Raw genomic sequence first — 16,897 nt, 5'->3', positions numbered from 1 at the left:
TCGTCTGTTTTCTTTCTTGTTCAGATGGGTGGAGTCACGTGACAAAAACATGCTGTATCCGTCTTAAAGGGGCATGAACATTGCCGCAGACGGAAAAGACTTTTCTTTTATTTTTTTAAACACTGAATTTACCGACATGGGCACAATGATGTCGATGTTTGTAATAAATTTCGGTAACGAAGCCCTAGACTCAGTTAAAAGAAATACAATTAGAGGCTGAGTAATGAAATTGCTATTTATCCAGCCGCCAGCTCTCAGCCATTTTATTATGGTCACAGGGTTAATGGATAGATATATTGCTACGTATCAGTCAAAAAAATGTTTCGTTACTCTTTGAACAAATAGACAATCAGACAGAAAGAATCTAATTAAATTAGGGATTAGTGTTGTCAAAGGTATCGATACTTCAAAAATACCAACATATCCAAATAAAATACTAATATTTCATTGTATTGATTTGACGATGCACGTTCCCGCACCACCCGCCGCGTGCAGTTCACTCTGCAAGCAGAGCAGCCTACTCAGCAGACAGTCGACAATTGACAACAGCCCATAAAGGAGGCGACACCATACGAGAGAACGTCTAAGAGGTGGGCGCGATAGCCTAGCACATAGCTAAAGATAGAGTTCCTCGAGCTACAGTGGCGCGCACAGGATCTAAACGCCTCATGAAAGTAGCCGGCAAGAGGTACGAAAATATTTGTCGCAAACAGCACTTCCCGATATGGACAACATCGGGACGGGAGCTTAGACATGTCAAGTATTTTGCATCCACATCCGACTTGTGGTCGAGTCGCAACATGGATCCCTGTTTGAGCCTGACTGTGCATTACATAGACCACAAGTGGCGACTGCGCACCAGAGTACTCGAGACGGCTGATGATGCACACTTGTTTATTTGGCTTGCATTGACATTTTTTTCATTTTATTTAGCATTTTGTTTACAGGTGACAAGCTCCTTTGCACATGGCATTATTTATATTTTTACAAGAGACCTTCTAGGCCTTTGCACATGGCATGACAGCATCTTGGAGCAATCTATTTGCAGAAAAAGATTTTGTGAGAGGTACCCTTTTCCTCCTGTTTCTTTGTGACATTGTTCAAGTCATGCAAAGCAAGGTATTTGGAATGTTTATACAAATGATTTTTGTGCTTTTATTTTTCATTGAAAGTAATGTGTGCCAGTTGGTCAATAAAAAAAAGCAGTTAAAAGGCATTTCCTGCATTTATTTTGATTTTGGTCCACGGGGATAATTTATCGTGCATTTATCGTTATCGAGGTAAAATTGCTCAATTTATCGCGATATTGATTTGAGGTCAAATCGCCCAGCCCTACTTCAAGCTACATTTTGATTGATCTAAAGTGCCATCTCAAACATTAATTCTTCATACGAGGGGTCACCAGCTTGATGACTGCGGCCACCAGTTGATTGACGACTGTTTGGACCTCCTACACAAAACACGGGCAACAGTGAAACACTCGCTATTCAAGTGAAACATCTCAGACACAATATTGAAATGTCTTTCCCCGCATATCAGTACTGAGATGTATGTGAGAGCATTTCAGTAGAGTGGGAGAAAGGTAATGTGGAATTATGTCCCTGTCGGCCCCTCATAACAATCATTTCTACTGCCACACTGACTCATGCTGTTGCCTGCACACAACCCCAGGGAAAAAGGCAATATAAAGATTCCCTTTGTCACATCAGCTCAAGCTCATGGCTCAGCCTGCTCGCACGCACTACATCTTCATCTCCTCAGTCGATGTGACTCAACAGTGCAGCTGCCTTGTGCCACACTGACAACTTTTTCCTGAATTGGACACCAGCGGTCACACTAATCGACTGTGACATTTGGTATTTTTAATGGAAAAGGACCTAAACCTACTCTGTACAAAAAAAAACAGCTCTGGATAGACGTCTTTTAGTTTTGGACTGGCACAATTGCCATTGAGCTAAATTGCGTTGGATGACATCAAACAAACATTGGCATTAAAGGCAGTTTGTAACAAAATAAGACATAAATGATCATCAGGACCCAAGCCACCATTGTGTTTACTAGTATATCTGCCTCATAGGTTTGAGATTCTGGGTTCGAATGTTGGCCCCAGAATACCTTTGCGGGATTTCTCCCTGTGCTCATTCCTACATACCAAAATCATGCATGTTAGGTTCAGTTATAAATTAACCATACTGTGTAAATGGTTGTTTGCCTATTTGTGCCCTACAATTGATTGGTAACCCATCCAGAATGTCAGCTTGGAAAAACTCTAGATCACCCTCAACTCTAATGAAGAAAAGTGCTATAGAAAATGGATGGATGCATGGATATTTAATAAGGGTGTATTGAGTCACCCACTACAGCATTGATTCAATCAACCTCAGTCAGAGAAGAGATTCAAACTCAGAAACAGAACTATTTCACAATGCTGCCCTTAGTTTGATATGACTTGTTATTCTTCTACCAGTAATAATTACACTTCATGTCCTTCCCAGGCATTTCAGCTCAGAATCTCTCAGTATTACCACGGGGAGTGAAATTACGGTTTCTCTCGCCCGTACACGCGTGAACCTATATTTGACATACTCCTACATCTTCTCCCTGTTAGTCAGTTTTCAGGAGCTTGCATGCATGTCTGATGCAGATGCTGCTCTGTGTTTGTTAGGACACAAGGTCAAAACGCCCTTGAGTGCCACGGAATGTCAACATCAACAGTCTATTTGGAGCATCCATTACCGTCAAAAGCACTGGGACCCCGGCAGGTATCGCTCGCATGAATAATTCGTGGACTGCTACTTCCTATTCTGGCCTACCCGCGTGGGTATGTCTACGCTTGAGCCATGTATTATTGAGCTCCGCTGAGCACCGATATTCCGAGGGAACTTCTGAAGTGGATGACTCAAGCATCGACGTTGGACTACAGCTGTTACATAAGTAAACTGCAGAGGTGAAGAGGTGCTTGACAGAACCATCAAATGAACATTCGGATGATTAAGTGAGAGATGTACGTATGGAAATGACCTCTGACTGATGTTTACGGAGGGGGGTACCACGTGTCTCACACTGTCACTAGGGCTGGGCGATAAACCGAAAATGTACCGTTACCGAAATTTATTACTATGACCGACATCATTTTGCCCATGTCGGTAAATTCTGTGTTTAAAAAAAAAGAAAAGAAAAGTCTTTTCTGTCTGCGGCTATGTTCATGCCCCTTTAAGACGGCTACAGCGCGTCGAGTCACGTGACTCCACCCATCTGATCAAGAAAGAAATAGACGACGCGGCCGTAGCTGGCGATTCAAATCCAGAAGCTTTTTCACCACCCACAACACAACCATGCTGTGCTGAAAGTTCAAAGTGAGAAGAGAGGTTCGACAAGTGACAACAGCCCATTAACGGACGCGACACCATACGAGAGAATGTCTCAGTGGTGGAGGCGATAGCCTAGCACATAGCTAAGAATAGAGCTCCTCTAGTTACAGTGGCGCACTCAGGATTTAAACGCTACATGAAAGCCGTATTTCCCGATATGGACTTCATCGGGACGGGAGCTTAGACATGTCAAGCATTTTGCATCTACATCCGACTTGTGGTCGAGTCGCAACGTGGATCCCTGATAGAGCCTGACTGTGCATTACATAGACGTCAAGTGGCGACTGCGCACCGGAGTACTCGAGACGGCTGATGATGCACACTTGTTTATTTGGTCTGCATTGACATTTTCTTTAATTTTATTTAGCATTTTTTTATTTGGCATTATTTATACTGTTTACAAGAGACCACACAAATCTAGGGCTTTGCACATATCATTACGGCATCTTGGCGCAATCTATTTGCAGAAAAAGATTTTGCAAGAGGTACCCTTTTCTCCTGTTCTTTGAGACATTGTTCAAGTCATGCAAAGCAAGGTATTTGGAATGTTTATACAAATGATTTTTGTACTTTTATTTTTCATTGAAAGTAATGTGTACCAGTTGGTCAATTTAAAAAAAAGCAGTCAATATGCATTTCCTGCATTTATTTTGATTTTAGTCCACGGGGGAATTTATCGTGCATTTATCGGTATCGAGGTAAAACTGCTCAATTTATCGCGATATTGACTTGAGGTCATATCGCCCAACCCTAATTGTCGCTAAATGCATCTTTCCAGTACACAATCTGAGAATAAAACATAGAGGAAATAAAAATTAAATTTAGTACAATAAATACAAACATTTTTAATCCTTGAAGTGTGGAAGAAACAACTTCCCTTGGATTAAAATTACTACCACAAACAACTGGTTGCCAGCCAATTGCAGGGCACACATAGACAAACAACCATCCGCACTCACAACTAGGGGCAATTTAGAGTGTCCAATCAACCTGCCATGCATGTTTTTGGAATGTGGGAGGAAATTGGAGTACCCGGAGGAAACCCACTCAGGCACGGGGACAACATGCAAACTCCACACAGGAAGGCCGAACCGGAATCGATCCCACGACCTCTGCAGTGTAAGGCCATTGTGCTAACCAGTCGCCCGGCGTGCCGCCCGAGATTAAAATCAATTAACAAATTAAATACAAATACTTTAGCCAGTTTCCTTTGAATAATGAGTCTCATAGTGTAGTTCAAAGGTATTCAATTAAAAGTCACAGAGGTCCACGACTAAAATTTCTTCCAATTAAAAGGTCCGAACGTAAGTCCAATTTACCTTAATGTCTAGCCTATGTTCACATTTTTATATAATTTCAATATTTAGTCATTTTCAACAGAGCGCACTTATACACTAAATATTTAGCAATGTTCCCATTAAACACCTTTGCCAGTCAAACAAATATAAGGCGTTTATTTCACATTCAAGAAAATGTGGCTCCAGGAACTTAAGGGTGCCACTTCCAGTAAAACAGTAAAATATCTCCTGCGGAACTATATCAAGCGCTAAGCATTGAGTTAACATTGTTTACCTTTTTTTTTTTTAATCAAAGTGTTATCATCCTAAAAAAAAAGAAAAAAACGGAAAGCCTAATTATCCAAGTAAAACAGGTCAACATGTTCAGTACACAATCAATAAAAATGGCTGTCCTCATAAAAAACTAATTCAAAATGAGCTTTGACACCAACTTTTCTTTTGAATATTTTTTTAACTTCTCTTAATGAGAAAAACGAGTTTGTGACTGCCCTGCCAGTGACTTAATTCTGGGTTGGAACGGAGTCAGGGCCATTGGGATTTGGTAGATTATTTCACACATCTGGGCTTTGTGTTTTCCTTTAAATAATGTTTGTGCAACCGCATTTAAGCACGCCTTCACAACGTCCCCATCACTGAATGGTTTAGTTTACTTTTAGTGAACATTCGTTTGCATGCCGCTGGGCTGTAAACGAAAATGTAAAAATCTGTTATACTGCACTTGAAGTTCGATGTTTTTGCGTGCGCTCACCGCAAACTTTGCACAAAAAGGCGGTGCTTTGTTTCGTAGTGGCGCTTCGCAATGTTGCGACGGTTTCGGAGCATATGATGCACACTGGTTTTGAATCGGCTGCAGCCAGAACGAAACTAAATTTCTCCGTCCATTCATTTAAAACAAGACGCATCGACCTTGCTAACTTTTTAGCAAGGCATACTGTCAGCAGCACTCTCTTCCGGTCTGCTGCGCAATTGGCAGTGGGTCGTAAACAAAAGATTTGATTGGCTCAAATCAGTGACGCCTTTTCCGTATTAACTAGAATCGCAGCGCCAACGTTTGCGAATGCGCCCTGAAAAAAATTCATCATAGATTGGTCATGGGTCCAGGCCGGACCATCTGTCGGCCTGGATCCGGACCGCGTACCGCCATTTGGTGATGCCTGGTGTAGTTGATCGCATAAACAAATTGGTTTATTGGTTTGGAGACAGGAAGTCGTTATTTATTTTTGTTCAAATTTGAGGGCTTTATTGTTGACATCCTCTTCTATCTTGCCCATTTCCCTGCTCCAAACTCTCATATTTAGATAACGTATTCGCTTTGATTTGGACACAAAAAGACAGGAATGTCATTATGGTCCATTTAGCGATCATTCCCATCAGAAACACATTTTTGGAGTGGGAAAACTGCTGTATGAAACATTTTTTTTTTTAAAAAAAGACGTTGATTGCATGAAAATGAGTAGTCTCCAGTTTTCATGGCAGATTACTGATTATGATAATAGTCAGATTATTAGTCAACAATGCATTAAATAATAATTTTATCTCAGCCCACAACACAAAATGTGCATTTTATTGAGTGCAATGACCATTTGATCCTCTACACCTCATCGAAATTTCTGGTGACTACAGAGTGGATTGTGCCCATGTGACACAATAAACCAATTACCAATGGTCCTGATTTCAGCTTGTCAGGGATTTTTCTTTTCACAAACGTACATGATACTTACACAATAGAGTTTAGAGAGCTTATTTTCCACTGCAATTTTCTATATTCAACGGCTGTGAACGTTGTGGAATATTACATTGAAATATTTAATAACATTAACCAAGTCGACATTTTGACTAGCTTTTTGCTTGATTTGTTTCATAGTCTGATCTCAAGTTAGCTCAATAAAACGTTTTGTAACGTAAATAAATAAATAAATATATAGGTTACTTCCCTGTACAAGTCTTCATGTTCGTTTTTGAGCATCAAACGTCTATCCGTCCACAATGAGGTTATTCCTAGTAAAGAAGACAGTCTTCCTTGATCAGTCCAATTTTGAGGGATTGTTTTGAGTGATCGTTCCACGTAAATTGTAATAGCTGGCATACTGAGGGAAAGCTACTCATCTTTGTCACCTACAATACAAATCATTTCCGTCCGTACACCTGAAAAGCTGTCAGGGAATTTTGCATGCTTTTGGACTTACAAAGTCAAACAACCTCGCAGTTAGGTGTCTGCGTAGAAGAAGAACGCCACCAACATTCGTGTGTGCTCTCCTACGCCTCCTTCAGTGTGCATGCCACAGCCACGTTCAATATAAGTAAACTCACCCCCCCCCCAAACCTTCTGCACTGGCTCCGAGTTTTATGCAAAAAAGCCAAACTAAAAATATAACCGAAACATATTAAATAAATTAGCCTGGCTGTGGAAATTCTGAATGTATAGTATTAGTGTTGATCTGAAACGTTACATTATCTGAGCATTATATGTCGTTCTTGGTAATTTTCTTCACATGATGACTCCTAAATGTGTTTCAAGAAATACCTAATGGCTCTGAAATAGTTTTGTACAATTCTGACCAACGAAATGCCTCTGATGCTGTGGATGTTCTCTGCAGACCATTGCTTGTGCTGTAAAATGTCAATAAATGTTTGGAAAAGCCTCCAAGAACATCTGAACTTTATTTGGGATTTATCAAATTCATCTGTGATTGGTTAATTCTGGACACAGCCAAACCCCCAATTATAATTTCAATACTGTTGTGCAGGCTTTGTCGACTGTTCCTGGCTCACTTTAAGATTGAGAGATTTTCATCATAGACCACGCTGCCGATAGTTATGGTTTTCCCTCAGAAGCTTGTGACAGAAAACCATAAACACAGGAAATGTATAAGCACCTCCTAATAGTGCATACATACACAGACATTTGCTTATTAACTCTGCTGTATGCTTAAAAAACAAATATTAAGTCGCCACTATTTGACCTATAGTATGTAGCGGGCCAGACATGGTCCCCAGGGTTTAAATTTCAACCTCAGCTATAAATAGAATTAAATAGGAAAAGAAAAACCACACGCATACACTTTTAAGAAAATGCACTTTATTATTAAATAAATAAATACGGCACTTTGTTGTACACAATAAGTTATGTAGGACTTTCTTTTTTTTTTACCGGGGTGATAATGGCTCTTTTAGCATTCTAAAAGAAAATAAGAAAAACATCCTCCCCACCCCTGTGCGCTCAGTCTAGTTGTCACTTAGCAGAAGAAATCACCGTTTTTTTTGTTTGGTTTTTTTTGCATGGTATTACAACCCTCCCACACACTCTGACTCAGACACACGCACACACAAACAGACGTACATATTTTTAAAAACACTTGAACCCAAGCCCATTCACACGCATATTAGCAAGTTTCTGTATGGAACGTCATCTTACACTGTTCATCATTTACAATAGTAAGACAGTCTTGCTGTCTCTTTTTTGTTTTTTTAAGCTGGTGCCAGCCCAGCTTTTCGGTCTTCCCAAAAGACGATCTCTTTCTCTCTCTTTATCCAACATGTCTGGATCGTACCAACATTCACGGGTCCAACATACTTGTCTCTCCTCTTCTTCCATTCATTGCATATAATCACTTCTGATATACAGTCTGCTGCTCCTCCACAATTCCACTTGCGCAGTCCCTGCAGGATGTACGAGTTCATGTGTCCAACGCCCATATTTATGCAGCGTATAGCTTTTAGCTGCACCTCTGCAGCAGCATGTTGAGCGAGTATAGCATGCGCTCACGCAGGTCGGCGGGGCAGCCGGATGCCAGCAGCAAGCTGAGCTTAAAGGTCTTGGAGACACGGTCCTCGTTGATATAAGTCAGCATGTATTCGTCTCTCTGGCAGCACAGGATGATCTTGGTGTGGTCGTGGTAAAAGTTCACCTTGGGGAAGAATAAAAATAACAGTTAATATCAGGCACATGTGTCAAAGTACGCGCTAATTTCTTTTTATTTTGGCTGAAATTTTTTTTTTTTTTTTTTTAATTTACCATCAAACCCCTTTCCAACAGTACATTTAATTACTTATATTGTGAGCATAAATATTTAGATGTCCCCATTTCCCATCACTTCTGATTCCAAAATCCGTTGTTAAAAATATACAACAATCAAATACAGGGCAATCTGTGTATACTTAATATAATGAGGTGATAATACATTTATGTGATTTCTCGTCTTAGTGGCCCACAGTGAAAATAACTTTGACGAGACTGAACAGCTTGCAAGGCTATTTTTTTTCCCCAATTTCACCAAAGTGGTTTTCCCCTGATAAGAGTTTGTTTGTGTTCCTGTTCTGGGCTTCCTGTTTACAGTTTAAATTTTGCATTCCCGAAAACACAAGCTTTGATTCGGGAAGGTCTAATGGACTGAAACGCAAAGGTTCCACTTGTAATTAGTGGGGTAAAAAAAAAACTCGGTGACTACTTCATCAAAAAAATAATAATCATTAGTTATTTTTACTATTATTAGTAGTAAGAGCAGCAGTATCACTAATATCATTATCCATCTTTTTTGATGCTTCCATTTTTCATTTCAAAAATTTGAATGCAGCTCAGGAAACAGTCTCCAAACAAAAAGTTATGGCTATTGCACTTTGAGTAGATATTAGAGCATGGATGTAAAATGTAAAGACCCTTGCGCATGTTTAGGTTTGACTTTTAACTCATGACTACTCAACATCCTATTGGAGTCATGTGACTTTGAGTCTGCGTATCCATGACTACATTTCAAACATTGTGGGCAACATAGTTGGCACAGACAGGCAGCTCATTTCATGCATGCTTTTACTCAAGAAAGATAAGCCACCACCCAGTTCCAAATGAAAACGGTTTCATTATGAGGCCCTTGTTGTATTTAACCTGCTCTGACCTTTCTGTTCCAAAAATCTAAGACCTCCAAGTCAAATCTTATCTGATTCTATGTATACGCAGTTCTGATCAAGGTTTGTCAGTTTAACATTACAAAGACCTTAAAAAGACAAAATGTCATCTCATCAAATTGCGGCATGCATTTTCAGTTGGCTATTATGTTCTCTTCCTCCTCCTTTAATGCCGTTATGACTGTAGTACAGTTATCTCGCTGCTCCTAGCAACCACCGGTGTTTTCACAGAGTGTGTTTACCTGGAAAGTGCCATCATTAAAGAGCATCATGAGGGCGCGGTCTGATTTCAGCCATTGTAGCAGATAGAGTCTGGGCATGTGTGCATCCGTCATAGTGCCCAAGTCCCCGCCCTGAGAACACAACACAGTTAGCATTAGACATGCCGTGACATGGTATCATCGCAGAACACAATGAAAGAAAGGCTTACATCCATGAGGTTCTCCTCCATGTAGTGGGAAAAGTACTTGAGTACAGTCACTTGCCCCACAAAGTGTTCAGGAACCTCGCAGGTGGGGAAAACAGAACGCTGGCCCAACTCTGCATAATAATGGATTGTCCTGGTGATGAATTGGAGATAAACAGAGTGAGGCAAACACTTTAAAAAGCTCAAGTATACTTTTTGAGCAGTCGCTGAACAACACTTGGCAACATTTGTGTGGCCTAACATCCGGGATGGCACGTACTTTCTGTCTGGCAGGAGGCTCATGTGAGTGCCATTGTTGAAGAGAACACCCACGGTGTGGTCGGACAACTGGTATCCAAAGCCGTACTTGTTGGAGTAGTCCACCCACTTGGTCACCCACTGAAGGCCGCAACTATTAGCGCACTGAGGAATGTTGTCGGCTGCAGGGGGGAAAATAACAACAAAAAGGGGGGATTAGGACCCATTTACCTGAAAGACGGCATGCAATTTGTATTCCTAACAAATGAAATAGGCAAACTAATATCACAAATGTTCTGTTTTGTACTGACTTATTTCGGTAAATAGTGGCTAAGTGAGGAGGCAGATGGCCGTAGGCGTCTATTAGAGTGGAGACCTTTAATAAGCTTAATAATGCACAAATCAGTTTTCCTTTTCTGTTCACCACTGACATTCACGCAAATAGTATTGAGGGGGGTGTTTATTTGGTCACATTTTCGGAATAGTGTGAGTCCCTGGAACATAAAGCGTGCAACACTGTGAAAGCGACTACACGTCAAAGCTTACAGGAATCGTCCCAAAAAATGCAAGATCTTGAATACTATCATAATGTCTTCAATACGAAGTCTCTAGACTTAAATTATGCTTACATACATTTTTTGAATAATATTATTGAGCAGAAACCAATAAATATTCACTATTCCCAGGAAAAAATGCACAACACTGTGGAGGGACTACTTGAGCTTACTAGAATAGTCACTGATGACTCCACATGATGCAGGTTTATATCAGGCATTTGGTCTCCAGGCTTTAATTTATCGGTAGGTCATGCTATTTTACTTAGTAATGCAGTTCAAACGGACAAGACAAAGACAGCAACAATGACATCCATAAAGACGGAATCCATTTGGATGCCCTTTGCGTGTGGCTTGACAATTGAGATTGGAGCAGAGCTGCAAAAATGCCAACTAGCAAGAAGTTTATCCATCCACAACTGCAGTTCAGTGCCAGTTTGAGAAGCTTTTTGACCATCACACTGCTCCAACGCCAAGTAAAATATATACTAACATGGCAGGTTTCTCAAAATTGGAACCACGCAACAGAAGACCTGCTACCATCACCACCACTGATAAAAAACCCAAACTGCTACCAACTTTGGGTTGTTGAGCATGCTGGAAGCCTTGCAGTCGGTACTGGTAAAGTTTTATCACTCAACAATGAATCCGCAAAATCCATTCAAACTTTGTAACCACAAATGTTGGGACCGATGCAGGGGGCCGTGACTGACTCACCTTTAGGCATGCTCTCCAGGCATCCCCTCAGCATACCGGCGACCGTGTCGGCGACGCTCCCCGTGGTGTTGTACTCTAGACCTTTAGGGATGACAGAGTGTGGATTTAAGCATTACATTTGTTTGCATCAACACTCATTGGACACTGCATTAGGTACACCTGCACAGTGACATTGGTCACTGAGATGGAGTCTAATGATCATTAAACTTATGAATATTCTACATTTAATATAATGAAAAGCCAGACAAGTGTGAAAATAAGTTTCATTTTATGTACAGCACTTTGTTACAGATGAAGTGGCTCAGGAATAAAAGTGGGTTGAATTAGCTACAGTCTTAAATCAGGGAAAACTCACAAAATCAGAACTCGGAGGCAGATGTGCTAACCACTCGGCTCGCAGTGCTACCATCATACTGAGAGAACAGAAAAAATGACTTTGGGCTTTTCCATGTGAGCGTTCGCTGCAGTGAGTCCATTACGTCGTCTGCTTGAAAGGCAGCGGCAAGTTCCGTTACACTACCAGATAGCGAATATTGAAAGCATAATGAGGCATATGGCAGGATTTTTAACACGGCCTTTTCATCATGTCACTATACTGTAGAGGCAACCTATTGAAGTGGCCAGTGTACAAATGCAGGCGTAATAACTCACATTCGCTGCTGCTGCTGCAACTCCCCAGACTCCCCCTGACGATTAAACGGATGGTATCTCGCGTCGTCGTCAGGGATCGGCTCTCTGTTGCCAGGGCGACAGGACTTTGGGCAGATGGCGGAAGTAGACTTCCATTCTGAGGCGGATGAAACGAATGACGACAGTGTTTGAAAATGTGCGACGGAGAGTAGGATTCATCTCCTCCCACTACGAGTCAACCCAAAATGGTTGAAAATAAACGGCTTTCTGAACATGCAGTATAACTTCCTCACTTAGGGACCGTATGAAAATTGCAAGAGTGAATAATTCATTCTTACCTCAGCTGTCTTTTTGCACTGCTGCTGGCTGATGACTGTGCGTTCCAGGTCATGCTGTAGCTTGTAGATCTCCTCTTCCTCTTTGGTTAACTTATCTGCAAGCAAAAAGATAATTGTGCTTAACAGTAGTCAGCTGTCGAGGACTGGCTGAAACACCATCACGTCTTAATTTCTTCCTTGAAATTCTATTATTTCCAATAATCTATTCTCAAGTACTGTCAGTATGTTAGATTGTTAGTCTAGCCTCTATATGACAATTTCATCTGCTCAGGGCCTTCAGCGTCACAAGAGATGGCCAATGTAACATACATAATATTAGTAATCGGACTGTTGCTTCAATCAATCAGAGTTCAATTTCAGCTCGAGGGCCCACCCAACTGGCCCAAAATAACGTCAGCAGTTTTCCATCCTCAGGTTGGTCGGAGCTGTGGTATTGTGTTTTGGGATAGTATTGCTGGTTTCTATAATTGTGAAGTGATAGTGGTGGTACTAATAGGTGGATTAAAATGGGCAATTCCCACCGAAGGCTACAGTACTGAATGCATGGTGCTCTGTAAATCAGTCTTACTCACTCAGAGTTTCGTAGTATTTGACTTTGTCCCGCCTGCCTCCAAACAGGGCCGCCGCCGCTTTCTTGAAAAAGCTCTTGGCAGGACTTGAAATGTGGAAATCAGGGGCAGAGTGACAACAGCTCGCCGACAGACGCTCGGGACTGAAGCCCTGCAAAGTGGACACCAAAGTGGGTCAGCAACCAACTGTAAGGAAGGGAGGGAGGGAGGTTTAAGTGTTCCCTTCCTTTTGAAAATTCTATCTCACCTGTGTGAAGAAGTCATGCGTCAAGATGTGTTCCAGGTTGGGTCTGTCTTCTGGCACCTTGGCGAGCAGGCTGGCGATGAGCTGCTTGGCCTGTGGCGATAGCGAGGAGGGCAACGAGTAGCGAGCCTCACGGATGCACCGGTACGTCTCTTTCAGGTTGGTGGTCTCGAACGGCGGCCTCCCCAAAAGCATTGTGTACCTGGAGAGAGATAGAGCCATCCATTTTCTATTGTGCTTTTGTTTATTGGAGTTAATGGTGAGCTGCAGCCTATCACAACTAATGGTCAAAAGGCAGGGTACACCCGTGACTGGTCTGCAGTCAATTGCAGGCCACACACAGACAAGCAATCCATTCGTTTTCATCTACACCTATGGACAATTAGTCTTAAATCAACTCAATATGAGTGTTTTCCGAATGTGGTAAGAAGTCAGAGTACCAGCGAGAAAAAAAAATCTTTACAAATTGACACCTAAGTTTGATTGCAATTGGTTCCCAGAGTATGGGCGCAGCTTTTATAAAAATGAAAACCAAAAACCACACCGACAATAAAAGAAACGTGAACGACACACGATAGACAGCAGCTAAGCTAACTAAAAATACTCCCCCATTTACGACCATCCACTTCAAGTTATACTGTATATCCTGCACTTTCTGACTGTATAAGTATAACCACAGATAAGAGGGTTAACATTAGGACTCATTTAGAAGTCTACTCACATTACACAGCCAAGAGCCCAGATGTCTGATTCACAACCATGGCCCTGCTTGTTTAGCACCTCAGGGGAAAGATAGTTGGGAGTCCCGCAGATCGTCTTCCTCCTGTTCCCTGCCGGCTCCAGCTTGGCTGCCAGACCAAAGTCGCCCACCTTCAGCTCCATGGATTCACTTACGAAAAAATTACCTACATGGGAGAGCGCGAAAGATGAGAAAGGGCAAGATGATGAGGCTCCTGTTCTATTCAGCCCGCAAGCCACTCGACGCATGCAAGTTACCTACCCAGTTTAAGATCCCTGTGCAGGATCTCCTGCTCGTGCAGGTACTTGAGCCCAGAGACAATTTGTCGCAGGTAGTAGCGCACCTCTGGCTCAGTGAGCACTTTGCGGGCCTTCAAGATGTGTGCTAAGGACTGCAAGAAAAGTACAGGGGTCAGGCATGCAATTCGCCACAGGGAAGAAATGTAGACTAGTTGGTGTGCAAATCAAACATAAATGGGGTGGGAAACCTACAGCCTGTGGGCAATAGAGAGCAGTGTTTTCCCCAACCTTTATCAAGCCACAGCATATTTGACATGAGACACTAACAAATAAGTATTATGTAGATACTTTTTTTTCTTTTTAAGTAATGATGTTTTGCAGCATTAAGTGGAACTGCATGCCTTAAACTTCTCACGGTAAAACTAATGTGCTGGAACACAGTGGTTGGGAATCACTGACACAGAGCAACTAGTCATGTCTACCATACAATTCTAAAAACGGATAAAACCCAAATCAAGTGTTATAAAAATTCACTTCTTGCTTCCAACATTTGATAATTGTGCAAACATCTGCTCAATGCATTGTGCTTCTGCACAGATTAAGAACACCAGATTAAAAATCATGCAGTATGGTAGATTTGTGGGACTTTTCATGCATTTGGATTTTATCCATGTGGACTTGGAAACCAGTTATTTGCATTGTGAGGAAGGGAGGCAACAAGCAGCCAATAGGATTGGATTGTACAGGAGTGGATAGGTCAGAAAAAAATACAGGCTAGGAAACGGTAGGAAAAAGGTTGCCCACCCCTCATGCTTTAAAGTTGTGGATGTGACTAACCTTTCTGCTGCAGTACTCCAGCAGGATGTAAATGTTGTCCTTGTCCTCGAAATGGTGGTAAAAGTGCACAATATGCTTGTGATGGAGTATTCGATGCAACTCGATTTCTCTGTCAATCTAGACATGGGGAAAAAAATCAACATTGTTAAAAACACATTTTTCTTCCAAGTTCTTTTCGTACGTTATTATGACTATTAAATTTGGAGATAATTGCATGTATGGCTTTATACCTTCTCTCGTTGGTGCGGCTTCGAGACGCGTGCATGCGGGATGATTTTGGCTGCGTAAACCCTGCTGGTTGAGAGGTCGGTCATCTCGTAGCACTTGGCAAAGCCTCCCTACAAAGACAAATTGTTGTTGTTTCTTTTTTTGTTGTTAATAATTGAAATCTTGCGTAAGTAAAAGTTGATCTCGCTCTCTCTTCATACCTTTCCCAGAACTTTGCCCCGGCAGTAGCACTTGCCGGTGGCCGGGTCGGTAATTATCCGAGACATCTCCGAGGGAGCGCCGCGCTCCTCGGTTTTCTTCCGTCGAGGCTCGCAGGACCTCGGCGTCGACTCGCACATGTTGCCACTCTTGGCTTGCTGAAGCCCGGTAGTCCTCTGTACTTCCATTTGTGTGTATATGAGAGTGTTCCTTCAGAACTCGTCCCCACTCTCGAGAATGCACACCAAAAGAGCGCGCCTCCTTTTTATATATTGTGGTGCCTTCTGGACTCCGCCTCTTTTGTGACATCACGACACTAATCTTACGTTCATTGTACATTATTAAAATGGAGTACAGGCATTCAAAAGCATCTAGAGTAGCTGTCCTTATATTTTATATACAACTCTAAAGCAGTCCCTGTTGTTTGTGACTGTTTTTTCAAATTATTTTGCATAAATAGTAAACTAGAAAATAACAGAGAATACATATATAAATTCACTTTGAATACGTTATGAGCAAATATTAATAAAATAATTTTAGATTTGGTTTTCATCTGATGTATTTAGTCGTCCTCAAGCACATAGTCCTGCCTGGAGTCGGACTTTGCAGCTGTTTGAAGCACGAGCGCCCCCTGCATGGTGGTGTATGTGTACTACATTCTAGTGCAAGTCAATGCGTGATCGTACTCCAAACTTCAAGATGCGTTTTCTTCCATGACCATGGTGGATTTGCTGTCATGTGCAACTTTCAGATTTGCTTGACATTTGTTGATTTAAAATGTTACTTGCTTGGGGTTTTCCCAGGTGCTCCTGCTTCCGCCAACATTCATTAAACGCTTCATGTTTGGCACATTGAAGACTTGCACTGCTGTGAACATACGTGTGATTTTTACATTTTTTGGGGGGTCTTCTGCAACTCCCTGGCAACCAGATCTGGGTGTAGCCCACCTCTGGTCCAAAGTCACTGGTGATGGGCTACAGTTACTCTTATGAGTACAAGTGGTTGGAGAGATCCAAACCTAGCCATATAAGACCGGTTTTAAGCCTTTCTAACTGAGAAATATTACAGAGAATAAAAGAATACTGTATCCTTACCTTGCAGAACAGCATTGTGATGTGTTTTTATATACACTATTCAGTACTAAATTCCATTGTGCTCTCTTATTTATTTATCTAATTTATATAATTGTCTGTATTATTGTTGTATTGCACTGGAGAGGGGAGCCCTCTAATCTCGTTGCACACTTGAGTACAATGACAATAAAGGGATTTCTAATTCTAAAAAAAAAATAAAAAAAACATTATATCTATAATTCCTAACAAGCCCAAGTATGATGACGTCCACCCTGATCAAGCCAGAAAAGACACTA

The 16,897-nt window shown here is 41.6% G+C and overlaps 1 protein-coding gene across 1 annotated transcript; it reads right to left on the bottom strand.

Annotated features, from left to right (window-relative positions):
* Window positions 1-7,742: 7,742 nt before the first annotated feature.
* On the bottom strand, window positions 7,743-15,772 carry plk2b (polo-like kinase 2b (Drosophila)). Its single transcript, XM_088295307.1, has 14 exons — window positions 15,531-15,772; window positions 15,333-15,440; window positions 15,103-15,219; window positions 14,288-14,417; window positions 14,009-14,192; window positions 13,291-13,489; window positions 13,047-13,194; window positions 12,475-12,569; window positions 12,158-12,293; window positions 11,507-11,587; window positions 10,258-10,417; window positions 10,002-10,131; window positions 9,814-9,924; window positions 7,743-8,577 (listed from the first exon to the last, which is right to left on the bottom strand). The coding sequence occupies exons 1-14, from the start codon at window positions 15,714-15,716 to the stop codon at window positions 8,386-8,388; spliced, it is 1,977 nt and encodes a 658-aa protein (XP_088151433.1). The 5' UTR covers window positions 15,717-15,772; the 3' UTR covers window positions 7,743-8,385.
* Window positions 15,773-16,897: the final 1,125 nt, after the last annotated feature.

This window comes from Idiotropiscis lumnitzeri, chromosome 1 (assembly GCF_059441095.1).
Source record: "Idiotropiscis lumnitzeri isolate Australia: NSW breed Sydney's pygmy pipehorse chromosome 1, RoL_Ilum_1.0, whole genome shotgun sequence".
Taxonomy (NCBI): domain Eukaryota; kingdom Metazoa; phylum Chordata; class Actinopteri; order Syngnathiformes; family Syngnathidae; genus Idiotropiscis; species Idiotropiscis lumnitzeri.
Note: the sequence above shows the minus strand (reverse complement) of the source record. Positions and strands in the feature narration are given on the sequence as shown.

Coding starts and splice junctions, on each gene's coding strand:
- plk2b (XM_088295307.1), bottom strand. CDS start 15,716: ATGGAAGTACAGAGGACTACCGGGCTTCAGCAAGCCAAGAGTGGCAAC. Junction 15,220..15,332: donor AGCCGCACCAACGAGAGAAG/GTATAAAGCCAT, acceptor CCCCATGTCTAG/ATTGACAGAGAAATCGAGTT. Junction 12,294..12,474: donor AGTGCAAAAAGACAGCTGAG/GTAAGAATGAAT, acceptor CATCCGCCTCAG/AATGGAAGTCTACTTCCGCC.